General features: G+C 40.7%; 1 protein-coding gene across 1 annotated transcript in view; it reads left to right on the top strand.

The window, feature by feature from the left end:
• LOC139204913 (protein spire homolog 1-like) overlaps positions 1-14,223 on the top strand; it is a 35,108-nt gene that overhangs the window by 8,176 nt on the left and 12,709 nt on the right. The window contains exons 3-5 of the mRNA XM_070834937.1: positions 5,606-5,842; positions 7,831-7,956; positions 14,153-14,221. Of these exons, the coding sequence (XP_070691038.1) occupies positions 5,606-5,842; positions 7,831-7,956; positions 14,153-14,221 (432 nt within the window). The remainder of the gene's footprint in view (positions 1-5,605; positions 5,843-7,830; positions 7,957-14,152; positions 14,222-14,223) is intronic.

The raw sequence follows: 14,223 nt of genomic DNA, 5'->3' as shown, positions 1-14,223 counted from the left end.
ATGTCTCTTTATGAGGACGAGACTATGAGAGACTCTGCTATTCATTAGTGTCACGTATAGAAGCCCAGGATGTTTTGTTAAGAATTAAAATGAAATGGCACCAGATGGACTGGCACTGAGCCTGGATTCCTGGCTCTTGTTGTTCCTGGTTCTTTTTTTAAAAGCTTAACAGGATAATAATTAGCAGAGAGGCAATTCATTTGTTACAGTTTTTGAATTTTTCACCTAGTTCAGATCCTGTTTAGCTTCACTGCCATGACCTACAGCCCATAAACCCACTAATGAGTAAATAGAAATGTGTTGAAGCCCCACATTGTTCCTGCAATCCTTTAATTCTGACCAGTGTGCTGATTCCGGTAATCCTCAGCTGGTTGGCTAACGGTGATAGATGGAGAGCTTTTGGAGTGTGAAGTAGATCTCATAGATTTCATTTAGCATTTAATTGGCACAGTTGGCACCCAAATCCTCATAACTGAGACTAAAATGATCCACAGTCTCTACCAGCTGGTGCCATTATCTGGGTCCACTGAAAATGCATTCCTGACCACAACATCCCCTAATCCAGATCCTCCAGTCAGCCATTGCTGTTCTTCTCTCATCTTCTCATTCATACATGGATTCTTCTTCTCTCATCCCCTTCAATAAATGTGCAGCATATTCCAAAGCTGGTTTGTCAAGCAACATTAGATTAATCAACGTGGTTATAGGTCCAGTTACAGTCGCCTTTCAAAGAAGAATTCCAAGCTGGTTCAAGCTTTTCAAATGTGAGGATTACCTTCTGTTTAATATCACTTATAACTGAATATCATTAGATTTTCATTAGATGAGATGATTTTTAAGGTTTATATAATGTTAAACAGTGCCCAGTCTTTGCTTTGATGTTCTGTTGTGCTGGACTCCACTCTGATGGAGACTGGAGGTTATAAAACAGTAAATTCGTGGGGGCCATAATAACCCAGAGGGTCCTGTTACATCATTTGTAAGTACTGAACCAGAGCAAATGTTAGATGTTACATGTACTCTTGTCAACACAAGGCTCCCTCATACCTGAGGTCGTGTACTGCCGTTGCTTTAGGAAGCAGCACTGAAATCCAACCTTGACTGGATCAGAAACGGACACCTGGAACTAAAGTTCACGAGTCACTTCATGAATTACTTCAGTTTGTAAAAAGCTGAACTGTCCCTGAGATAATGGCCGTGCAGGTGGATGGTAGATGTGTGTTGGCTGCAGGTTGGAGAGAAGAGCTGTGAATGCGACATAATGCTGTCTTTGCGTGTAAGTGAGGACGAATTTGAAACCAGCTGATGAATAACTGAGGAAAATGACAGCTGGCATATGTTTCCATTGTCGTCACTCGAAAATAAGGCTTGAATTTGTGCTTTTGCTTGAAGCAAGATTTGCCTCTGAATCTTATCATGAAGCCACGGTCATTGACACCAATGAAAAGTTCAGTTGAGGTTATGAGATGTTTGTAGGACAACAGGCATTAAGTGGCTTCAGGAAACAATGTAAAAACAAGTCCCTGTGCGTCACAGTGTCTTTTATTTTGGCCCTTTGGCCAGCTCGCCTCCTCTCCGTGACAGGAATGCTGAAATTCAAGCCAAGCTGTTTGATGTTGCTCTTGCCTGCGATGATGGCTGCACTTTGCAAATCTTCTTTGGTTGAAATCCTCTTCCTCTTTCCACTTCTTTTTCACTCTTGTCCTTCTCCTTCTATTATATCCCCTCTCCACCCCTTCTTTCTGCCCATCCCATCATTCTGCTTGGTCACCTGGAAGCCTGGGAACCAGTCGGGGAGATTTCTAAGTGGAAGGGAGACATGTTTGCTTTAGCCTGCCGTCCTGTTCAGACGACTCACAGTCACTGGGAAAGTTCTTATTTCCTGCAATCAGTCAGTTCATTAACTGTGAAGAATATGTAAGAAATGTCTCCATTTTATATGTATACATATATATATATCTTATATATATATATATATATATATATCCACCTCAGCCTGTATTTTTGATTCTCCTCTTTCTAGCTTTATTTTATATGGTGTTCTTATTGTATCCAGATGTACTTGGCTGTTATGGCAATTTAATTTCCCTTCGGGGATTAATGAAGTCATTCATCTATCCATCTATTAGGCTGTTCTTGACTTATGAGACAGCATAGACAGGATTCTGGCTAACATTTACTTAAATTGATGAATGCGAAGTGCTCAAATTTAACTCAAGCTAATTTCAAATTGATGTCGGCGTACTTGGAACCTATAAAGCATTTTTTTTCTTCATGTAAGCATCTACATCATCTGATGCTGGGTTAAACCAAACACCTTGGGCACGCAGAACGAGAGACCAATTTCAAAATGTAGCACACCTTGGCCTCCTGATTCATTTAATATCTGTAGGGTAGGAAGTTTAATTTGTGGCTGTGTGTCCTGATAGATAAAAAAAAAAACACATCTTTCATCAGTCAGCGATAAAACCAAAAGTGAAGAAATGGTCACACTCATCTGCTGCGGCCTTCCTTTTGCAGATACTGTTATAGCCTCTAAGTGAATTCTTGAAGACTTTTAGATAAGAAATAACCTGAAAATCCACATACCTAACACAGAAAGGCATTAGCTGCTGGGCAGGGCAGAGCTGTCCATATCTGTCACATTTCCCTCATGTTCTGCTGAGGATTTCTCGGTTATAGCCTGAGGTTGCTGCAGGTCTGTGGGGGAGTGAGCTTTTCTGTGTGTGTGTCTATATAGTATCATATATCAGTGAGTGTGGATTCGGGTGGAGCATAGACAAAGAGGTGGCATTCAGCCATTTCCCCCCTGAGGAAACACGGCTCTTACGCACTTATGGGGGAGACAGGGACAGATCTCTCATATGACGCCTCCTCCCTCCATGAATGTCTATTGATCTGCCCTTGATCTTCATGTCTCACACACATTTTTATTATCCTGTTTCTTTTCATGACTTCTCCCTTCATCTGCAACCTCGCTGATCCACTCACTGACTTTCCCTGCGTCTTCATACATTTCTGTCTGTGATCCTTGTATTTCTCCCTCCTTCCTGTATCCTCCCATTCTCCCTTTTCTCACAGTTTCTTTTCTCCCGGTGGTTTATATTCTGTCTCGGTCTCTCTAAGTCTTTTCTCAGTGCTCAGGGCTGCAGAATAATCCCCTGTGTGATTTCCCACTCTTATCTTTTGTCTTGGCTTTGGCATTGCTGCCTTTATCTACCATGACTCTCCAGTTCCAAGGATTCTTAGCATAGCATCTCCTGACCCACAAGCACCAACAGAAATAGCATTATCTGTTTTGTGGATATTTTTTTAAACAAATATATATATTTTACCTCATTGGGAAGCATTTTATCCAAGAGAACAATGTTGTTTTTTAGATTCAGGAATGTATTGTTTCAATCTACCAGGAAGCTTTTAGTTTTCTTCATCACATGTCATTGTTCAATACTCTATTCTGATTGATACGGTGGCCGGGAGGTGCAAAACAATTTTACAATACGAGAAACACTTTTACAAAGCTGGAGACAAATTTACATTTTAGAAAACATTTTTACAAATCAGAAAACAAAATTACATTGCCATAACACATTTACAAGTCCTGAGACAAATTTACATTTGAGAAAACAAATTTACAAGATGTGAAACACTTTTACAAACGGCGAGACAAATTTACAAGTCACTTTTTCAACCGGAAAGGGAATGTACTGCGTTAATCGGCTCATATGTTCGCCACAAAACGGGCAAAAGACCGCTTGACTGGCGTCCATCGTGGGTCGCCATGAACTTTCCGGTTGTACGTCTTGTAAATTTTTTTTCTCAAATGTAAATTTGTCTCAGGACTTGTGAATGTGTTATGGCAATGTAATTTTGTTTTCTGATTTGTAAAAATGTTTTCTAAAATGTAAATTTGTCTCCAGCTTTGTAAAAGTGTTTCTCGTATTGTAAAATTGTTTTGCACCTCCCGGCCACCGTAGATTGGTCATATGGTTGGTTAATTATTCTTCAATCTGTTATTTCTGTATAACAGACCATTGCTATGGACACAGTTCTGATAGCAAAATAAATAGAATAATTTTTAATCAATAAAATAATTTTTAAGTCAGTATTATGTGTCAAATTTCTTTTGCAGGAAGCCGTCTAATAATCTGGATAATCTACAGCTTCAGGGTGATTCTGAAGTTGTTTTGCAGTAATGACAGGGTTTCTGTACATTATCCTCTACTATATCATTGTTGTGTTAGCACAGTTAAAAGGATTAAAAGGAAGTTGCATCACAGTCTTCCAGGTTTGACACTTTTAACGTCATAGATGTGATGAAACTGACTGCTGTTGCTCAGCTGACTCCTTCGTCCTGGATGTCAAAACAATAGCGTGGTTTCAGCAAGCAATTTTCCAAAGCCTGGCCACAGTTCATAGTCTGCATTTATGTATGTATTATTGCATTTAAACTATTCCTGTGGTGAGTCACAGCTGCATCTAGTAGAAATTTAGCCCACACCACCATGTAAAGCTGCTCTAATATTTTGTATGAATAATTTTATTCAATAACTATGTAACAGGCCCACAGAGAATTAATTAAACTGTGCAGCATGCCTCAGCTCTACAGTTCTCCAGCATTATTCACCTGATTGCTTTTTTGTTTTGTGGGCTGAAATGTTACCACTCTCACCAGCTGTGTTTTCAGATAAACTTACTGTAGGCCTATTCTATTTGCCCATAACCAAACACCAACAAAAAAAGTTAACTAATCTAGTTAATGTTTTACTAGTTAATCTAGTCACTTTTAGCAGCTATTTGATATTTGATATTTCCCCCAGGAGTTGATGGAGACCAAAACATAGCTAAAAGAAGAAGACTCCAAATTGATACTAATATTTCTGTGTGTTTGTTGTGAAACAGAAGTTAAAGTTACAGTTAAACCTGAAAAGAAATCAGGTTTTTAAGATGCTCTCCAGGTTCATGCAGGTTTAAGGGCACTTCTTCCATTACATTTTGTTACCGACATGATTCAAGCACAGTTTTCTTTTAATAGCTACCTTTATTCATTTATGTCATCCTCAAATCTAAGATGAATCTCAGATCTAGTAGATAAATGGCTGATGACCTCTTGGCTCCTGCCTCTGAATGTTCTGATTTCCTTCATCCTGCAAAAGACTGTGTGATGTATCATAATAGTGTTTCCTTTCCCACGCCTAATCACAAATTCTACTACCACTAATCTGCTCCCAGCATCGTGTGTATATGACTGGCAAAGGGAGATCTCTCATCAAAGGTTTATTCATGAGGTCGCCATATTAAAGAGGATCATATTGCATAACAAAGATAGAAATCCACATTTGTTTTGATGAGCAACAGAGCGATGTACAGAACAGTTTGCATAATATTCATACATCCATTTATAGCATCAGACAACAGTTGTTTTGCTGGGTTTTATCCTTTAGAACATTTGTGCATTGTATGTTATTAACACTGTGGGAAGTGTGAAATGTAGATGAAACTTTACAGATGGAGGTGACAGAAATGGTGCAGGTGCAGAAATAAGTGTAAATATGTAAAAGTGACGCTGTATGTACAAGACTGAGTGTCTCTCTCTGTCTCTCAGGTGATTGAGTCTCTGGGCATCATGATCTACAAGGCTCTGGATTACGGGCTGAAGGAGAACGAAGAGAGGGAGCTCAGCCCTCCTCTGGAGCAGCTCATCGACCGCATGACCAACATGGCCGAGGTCGAGAGGGACGCCTGCCCCGACGAAGGCTACGAGGCCACAGAGGAAGAGGACGAGGCAGAGGACGACCCTGACAACATCTCCAGTGTTCACGGCTACAGAGACATCCTCGAGGTAGGGACAGTAGCACTGGTGGCTAGTTATGCTTAAGCTAACTAGTCATTTTAACTGATTGCAAACAAGCCGATGTTGTTAATACCGGAGATGTAAAACACATCACTTCCTGTTTGACTTGTCAGCTAATGAGACCCTTAATTTAAAAGCTGCACTCAAATACATTTCTATTAACAATGGATCAGATGATGATGTGAAAGGTGTGGCCAATAGTGATGAACCTTAAGGAATTATCGTGTCTTTCAGCTCATTGTTTTGGTCACTATTCCCGTCACCCTGTGTGAGACTAGCTGGTGAACACAGTGGAGCATTTAGCAGCTAAAAAGCCAGATATTTTCCCCCAAGACACAGGATGAAGCGGCGCAGGACAAAGGGAGACTTGGTCTTTATGTACACACAAAGCATGTGAACACAGGTGGAAACAATGAGGGCGGGAGGGCAGTCACACAGGTGGGAAAACACACAAAGGCAGGAAGTAAAGCCAACACAAGTGAGAGGGAAACATAAACTACAAAGTAAAACAGGAAGTCACAAGACAACATAGACATGAGACAAGACCAACTAAAAAACAACTTAACATAATAATAATGAGACGTGACAGTTATTTTGCCTGAAACTTTAAATAAAAATGTTGATTTGAGAAGTAACTACTAAATATAGCTGTGAAGTATTAAATATTAATGTTCCCTCTGCTGTGTGTCGCTGAAGTATAAAGATGCTTAAAATGAAAATACAGTTCTTGATTAAACACGGTCCACTGATGGATTCCAGGAACTGATGATATCAGGGAGCGTAACTGTCCAGGAAACGATGTGTGTGAGAAAATGAAAATGTTAAACACGGCCCTGAACACAGAGATTAATACCACAGTGAGTCTGCCTGCCAGCCGCATCCTTACCGGGAGTCGTGTATCTCTGTTGTCCAATGGAGCACAGAGTCACTGTGTCAGACCTCACATGGCCTCACACTGTTTACATAATGACCAGATACCCAGTCACACACACACACACAAGTACACACACCACCGCTGCACTGCAAGGAGGTGTATCTGAGCAATGTGGCGGTCTGGCTGGCCCGATGGCTAGCTCGCTGTCAGATCCAATTGTCGTCTCAGTGTTTTTCACCCTCTAACCATTGTCCCTGAGTTTACCTTTTGTCCTACTGTACTAACCCCAGCTGACATAGAATACACTATTAACTGTTTTAACATAGTCAAACATGCATCCGCTTAACGTAAGTGTTTCCATTATTGTGTGAGAATATCAACAATAATATATGAACTTACCCAATGATACAGCATTCAGCGTTACTTCCACACTTGTGATGGGATGTGGGCAGGATAAAGCTTTTGGAGAGACGGTTGTCTGGTATTTTTCTATGTTAAGTGAGATTTCGCTTACAAGAACGCAGCCTGGACAAATGGACGCCAAGAGCATGGCAAGCGTTGCCCCAGGGCACCTTCAGAGAGAGACAAGGACATAGTCTGGCAACGCTGTGTGTGTGTGTGTGTGTGAGAGCAGCAGCATGGCTGACCTCAGGCATAGTTGTCTGGTGAATTGCGTTCATCAGTCAATAACAGTTGTTTACAAATGTTTTTTTGGGGCTGTTTAGTTTTTATGCAGTGTCTTTGAAATCCTTCAGGTTTCACAGTTTGACATCACCAGTCTCACTTATGTAACCAGTTATGTTGTTACCTGGAGGAGATGGTTCTGTTGCTGCTGCAGACTGAAAACTGGGTGTAAAAATGAAGAATATGATCGTGTAGATTTTATTCTAAAGCATAAAGCAAATGATCATCATACTTTTAGAAAGTTGTTCACTGGGTGCTTTAGTTTAACCTGAAATCACTTTATTGAGTAAGTGCAGTAAGATCAAAATAACATATAGCTTTCTGACATTTCCTCACTCATTTCTGTGTTTCTATGTTTATAAGAAGTGCAGCTGTGTTTACTGTCTTTACTGAACATCCCTCTTTCTTTACGCCTCAGCTGTGCACTACTCATCTGCCCAGCCTGTCAGACGCCCCCAACCACTACCAGGCAGTGTGTCGGGCGCTGTACACAGAAACCAGGGAGCTGAACACTTTCCTGGAGAAGATCAGGAGTGCCAAAGAGGTGGGTTCTTATCACCATCATCATGGCTGTGGGCTCATACAGATCTTTTATTAGTTTAAGCCACTTTGGGTTACGTTAAGAGTTAAACTCTTGCTTTATAATGAAAATCTTATTTAAAAACACTCCCTCTACTCTGCCCTCTAATGAAAAGCTATGTGAGGACCACTGACCTTTACATGGAGGACAGAGCAAGGCTTCGCTTTAGAAGATTTAGCGCTGTGGCCTCACATGCCCCATACACGTCACTAATCAACATGACTCTCCCTCTCTGTGGGTACTGTGTGCTGACAGTGTTGGCAGGGTTAGTATTAGTATTAGTTAGTATTATTTAGTAAGTGCAGTAAGTAAGCTTGAAAAAATTATGATTATATTCTCACGTCTCATCTCTACATGCTGCTATCTGTAAATACACATAGTGTATGTACAGTATAAGGTCACACTGGTTAAGTTAGCTTGAGAGAGAACAGCAGCATTTAATTTTAAGCCTTTGACAAACAAAAAAACCCTCATGTAAAACCTATAAACCAACCTATAGTTGTATCATGTCGGTTTTTCTCTCTGCCTTTCTATATAAAAAGTTCAAATGAGCAAACCAGCAGAGCGTAAGAGTGGCATCCGAGCCGGCCATCTTCAGTAGTAACCTCTTCACGTCTGAGAGGTAGGGCTATGTTGTGGCCTGTAATAGGCACGGACATATCAGCAGAGACACACAGAGACATGAAGACAGCGGCCAGGCAGCTGTGTTTCCTGTGTGACAGAGCGGAGGCGCTCAGCTGATACAAAAAGGCATCCGTGGTAATGACTGTGCGTAATGAAATGAATAGGCACGTCAGTGCACAGCCTATATTCCTCAAGCTGTGACATAACACCCCATAAATCTGACTCACAGCTTTCACAACAGCTTATCCTCTTCATTTCTATGCATTACACATTGGCCATTATACATTAGAATAACCTGACATGTGTTTAGATTAAATAACAACTCATTTTTATGTCAAATGTTCACATAAAGAACGCTGAGGAGAGTCCGGCCCCACACCACTTCTGTACACTTCCTTACAATGATGATCAAATTTTAGGATCATTAAAATGGGTCATATTTTAGATACAATCCAGTAAATCTGTATATTATTTAACATGTGCTCTTTCCTGACAACAAGCAGGAATATTAAAACATTTAACTCAACTGTAATTGTCCATTAAGTTCTTTTTGTGGATTGTTTATGTTTACCTGGGTAAAAAGAGAAGTTGGTAAAATAGACTAACTGTATGTACATGTTGCAGTTTAACATGGAGGTGGTCAAACTTGACAATAGTGACACTATAAGGACAAAATCCCAGCGATCAGCAGCTTTGATATAAGCTCGTCTTGTGTGCGTCACTAGTGTTGTTATGTCAGAACAGTTTTCGTGCATGACGGGTCGCGCTGTCACACCCTGCTAGCTGACAGGCTGAAGTGGGCCGCTGTAAAGAAGAGTGACATGTTTGTTGTGTCCGACACAGGTGACGATATCTGGAGACTTGCTGACTCTCGTCCTGCCAAAAGCACTGAGTTCAGGTTCTCACAGCCAACATTCAGACAGGCATGATTAAAATAATCACATGTGAGCCAAAGGGTCCTGTTGTTGTGGTAGGTGGGTGTGTGGTGTTTCTAACGCATACCACCAAGGATTAACGCTCCTTCACTGTGTTACTGGTATGCTGTCTGTTATGGGTCATGTGTTCATATTCAAGAAGGGAGCTGGCAGGTGATTTCCAATTATTTTCCTCAGTGATGTGCGCTTGGCTGGTTTGCACAGTGAGAATACATCATAATCATTGCTTTAGTTTTTAGTTTTATTTATTTTTACACTATTTAAAAAGTGTTGAGTGAAACCCGTATTCTATTTGAACGATTCGTCATTCATTTTCCAGAAAAGGAACTTTGTGATATTCAGTAGATTAGGAGCAAAATGTCTCCTATGTATGTAAAAATTACCTGTTGATGTGTGATATAAACAAAAAATTACAAATCTGTTGAAAAATAGCTACAGTGCAGAACCTTATGTGGAGCATAAACACCATTAGTCCTGGACACCAGCAGGTTTGATCCCACTCAACAGGAGGACAGACTTTGTTTGTTGTGTGAGCTGGTGCATCTGAAAATGAGGTTGATTTTTTATTGTTCTCTGTCCTTTCTGCAAGGATGTTAAGGATGTATTTTCTAGTAAAATGTCCTCCATTGTTGCTGATTTCTGATTGTTGCTGAAATTGAGCTTTTTTGTTGGAGATTTTATTTGCTGAACTTGGGAGAGAAGACAGAACATTTTGTTTTTGGACTGAGGTGTAAAATTACTTATATTTTTGAAATGTTTGACCACTGCAGCTGTACCTTTGCAGTCTTATAAACCTATGAGGGTTGGGAAATTGGTATTGACTCCTGAGCAACAGTAATAACACCCGCGAATATAAGTGGAACAAATAAAATGTGGATGCAATGGACAACAATACATGAGGAGAAGCAGAGCCAAAAGCAGTTAAATTGTCTTTTAAGCATCTTTTTTGCCACATTTTGTGCCGGATCAGTTTTTTGCCAGGTGGAAAAAGCCACTCCATGGTACTCCATGGTACCCCTAAATCTTATTGAAAATTGACCTCTGCAAGTAAAAAATTCAGAAGGATAAGGAGTTGAGTGAGAATGGACCTGAGAAGTTGCTGTGAACTAGGCCCGATCTTCTGAGGAATATTCCCCTCTTTTTTTAAATGTGTTTTATAAATAAGAACACATATTTGAGAAATATTGATGTCATAAATTGTAAGAATCTGGATGCACTGAAGTAGAGAAGCAGGTGAGATGTGTGACGCTGATCTTCCTATTTGATGAAAAGGCAATGTAATTATTTCATCACAAATGAATTATCGGCTCATTTTCAGGTTTCCCAAGCTCTCATCGAGGCTGCTTGTCTAAACACAAAGTCATGTCCAGTTGCTCTACAGGCCAGCGTCTCTTTTTTTTTCCCAACTCGTTCATTAAGATCAAGTGCAGGAGTCAGTTTTCGGATTTGTTTCTCCTGAGGAGCAATTTGGAGCTCAGCTGTGGGTTGGAACATTTCCCATGAAGAACGGTGTATGTGTGTGTGTGTGTGTGTGTGTGTGTGTGTGTTACACCTCAGGGTTCCTTCCTGCTATGCACTACTGCTGCTGCCCTTTCAGTGTGCGTAATGCATCTGAATGAATAGAGGGGATTTGGTTGATTACATAACGCTCTGTGAGGAGAGAGAGGGCTGATTGCAGGGTGGAGAAAGAAGCTCAGATGGAGGAAAAGTGGGCACTGCTGCCTCTTTAGCCGAGAAAGTAAACAAGTAATGCTTTTAAAAGTCATCACTACTGAGTCATATAGCATTTCTTAAAACACTGATACAAATATCTTGCATGTAAATGATACATTCAATTGTGTAATTTGTTAACCATCTACCTTTTGATGTAAAATTTGACAGCTACAACAAATAAAAGATACTGAATGAAAAGGGATTCTTGGGACTCTTGTGAGGCAAACACTGTGTACTGATATTATTTGATCCTAGTTTTTCTATTGTATCTTATTCTCCTTTATATGTCAGTCTGATTCTCTGACTTTTCGTCTACAGTCATCAGGGTAAAATTTCAATTAGTCCAGTACTGTGATTTATGACCAAATATCTGCAAAAGTAATGACATTCCCATCAGCCTCAGCTGTACTGTGTCTTTTAGTGTGAATTAGCAAATGTTAGCATGCTAACAGAGGGCTAACGTAGTAAATGTTATACCTGCCAAACATTATGCTTAATCCTCAAAATCTGTAAACTCTGTCCAAGTTCAGATTGCATATTGATTGCATGATTGCATATTCATGACTGCATGGATGCATTCATGGCGGAGTGTGAGTAGGATGCGTGACTGGGAGTGTATCTGTTGTGTGATTTTTCCCATCTGTTAATGTATGTATATGAGTCTGTGCCTGTGTGTCTGTATTTGTGTGTGTGTGTTCGTCCTCCTATATAAGTAAGTGTCTGAGATACCCAGGAGTAAGGTGCGCTCAGAGCAGACCTTTCACCCCCACTTGCCAGTCTGCATGATCTATCTTTATTTGTCCTCCACCACCGGCCGTAGCTGCCAAAGAGTTGCTTTGTGTCTCCACAGAGACGCCTCCTGCTGCTGGAGGTTCATAGAAAAGCAGCCGAATTAGTGGTGATTCACAGAAAAAAAACTCTGGCTCCTATTTGCTCACAGATTTGCTGTCAGCTGGTGAGAGCTAAAAACAAATAACAAGGAGAGCAGAATTACTAGCTGCAAGAAATGAGGTTGTGCATGGAGCTGGTAACTGCCCTAATTATGCATTTGGACCTGCAGCAATAGAACTGTTGGTTTTGTCCACGCGAGGGTTGTCGTGCATGTTTTAATTAAAATGCTGTTCCTATCAAGTACAAAGAACTCTGCTTAATCAAATCTTTTGAAATGGAAATACATGGCTTTGATGTGATTTCATGGCGTGCCACTCAAACCAATGAGATAATGGTGTTCAAAAGCAAGCGAACTAATCTCTCTTTATGCTCTTCACTGGCTGGATTAGCAGTGTTTTCATCTGATGGGCTGTTATAAGCCATTAAGCACTTCAGCGTCACCTTGTGACACTGAAATACTGTACACACTGTAGGCATTCAGTGTTATGATGCAGCAAAATGCTTCATGCTGTGACATTATGTAACCGCTACCTTAAGCCCACAGTCCAGTGGAGGCAGCTGTTCCCTGGTAGGATGATGGTGAATTGTGATTTCCCCGGTGGGTTGAGTTCTTGACTCTGCATTCAGCTGAGCAGACTCCCGTGATTGTCTTATCAAACTCTGCTGTGACGTGACAAACGAAGTCTCACCACAAATATCAGTCAAAGACAACATATCTTCTGTCTGCGTCCTGCTTTAAAACACTTTTTGTTGCATCTCGTTTCTCTCTATCTGTCTCTCTCACTCTATCACACACACAGTCTGAACTTTGGATGCACCAGCAGAGTAATGCAGGTCAGCTCCTTGTTTCCCACAGAAACAGGCGGTCGGTGTTCTACAACACTCTAATGGCTTCACATTGTGCAGGTTCACACAGGTGTCAGGGCTGCGGAGCTTGGCTCTGATAACAAGGACCGCCTCAAGTTCATGTCTAGTTTCTTTTCTACTTCTACCTTCGGTGAAAAATTAATTTGTTGTAAGGTTTTTCTTTTTTACTAGTTTTCAAAACATGCTGGCAGTTTTCAGTGGCTGTAGTGCTTGTTGTGAGAAGTCAAGGGACCACTGGACTTGTTCCGCTTGATCCTGTGAGGAATGTGAATGTTTGTGCCACAGTTCAAAGTTCACGGCTATTCATTGAACAGCTGTTTTCACCCTGGATCAAATGACTAATTAACCAACAATGCCATCTGTAGAGCAATGTGGGCAGCATGGCTAAAAATGTTTTGCTCCAGAATCTTTATAGGTCTGCAAGAACAGGTTATCTTTTTTTAGAATTAAAAACCCACGTTACACCCCCATCCTTAGTGGAGTCTATAGGGTGAACAACACTACCATTTAGCCTGAATATCACTCCAACAACACTTTTAAAAAATATCCAATCCATGGGATTTATCAACATAAGTTCATAGAACAACCAGGACACTGAAATCCAAATCATAAACAGCCAAAAGACAATAACACTAAATATAATCCCAGGCTTAGAGACAGAAAGACCAGCAGTCTGTAAACCAGATGACTCGTGTCTGCAAAAGGAGCCTGGAGCATTTATCCACTCCCTCTCTGGGTCCAGGTGCACCTCATTTAGGACTGATCAAGAAGACCTGGGTCTTCAGACAGGAGACAGGAGAGGAGAAAAGGACACACAGCATGGGAAACACATACAGCTGTAACAACCCAAAACTACTGTATATCATTCAAAGTTCACCTTTCATTTCATAGACTATGAATAATTATTTTTAGGTGGAGCCATTCTTGTGATACAGTGTTCGTGTGGTGATGACTGGTGGTGCATGACACATTAAAAGCTCCTGTTAGCTTTCTTAGATCGAAGCGACTGAAGTGTCTGCATATTAAAAACACAGTCTCAAAAATCACTTCTTAGCTTCTTTGTTTTATGATATCTTACACTGCCTGTCTGATTCTGCCTTTTATATTCAAACTCTCTCTCTGTCCACCAGAACCTGCGTAAGATGGAGGCATCGGACGAGCCAGGCAGAGACCTGAATGAGCTACAGAACGCTGACTGGGT

The sequence above is a fragment of the Pempheris klunzingeri genome, chromosome 8, assembly GCF_042242105.1.
Source record: "Pempheris klunzingeri isolate RE-2024b chromosome 8, fPemKlu1.hap1, whole genome shotgun sequence".
Lineage (NCBI taxonomy): Eukaryota > Metazoa > Chordata > Actinopteri > Acropomatiformes > Pempheridae > Pempheris > Pempheris klunzingeri.
Note: the sequence above shows the minus strand (reverse complement) of the source record. Positions and strands in the feature narration are given on the sequence as shown.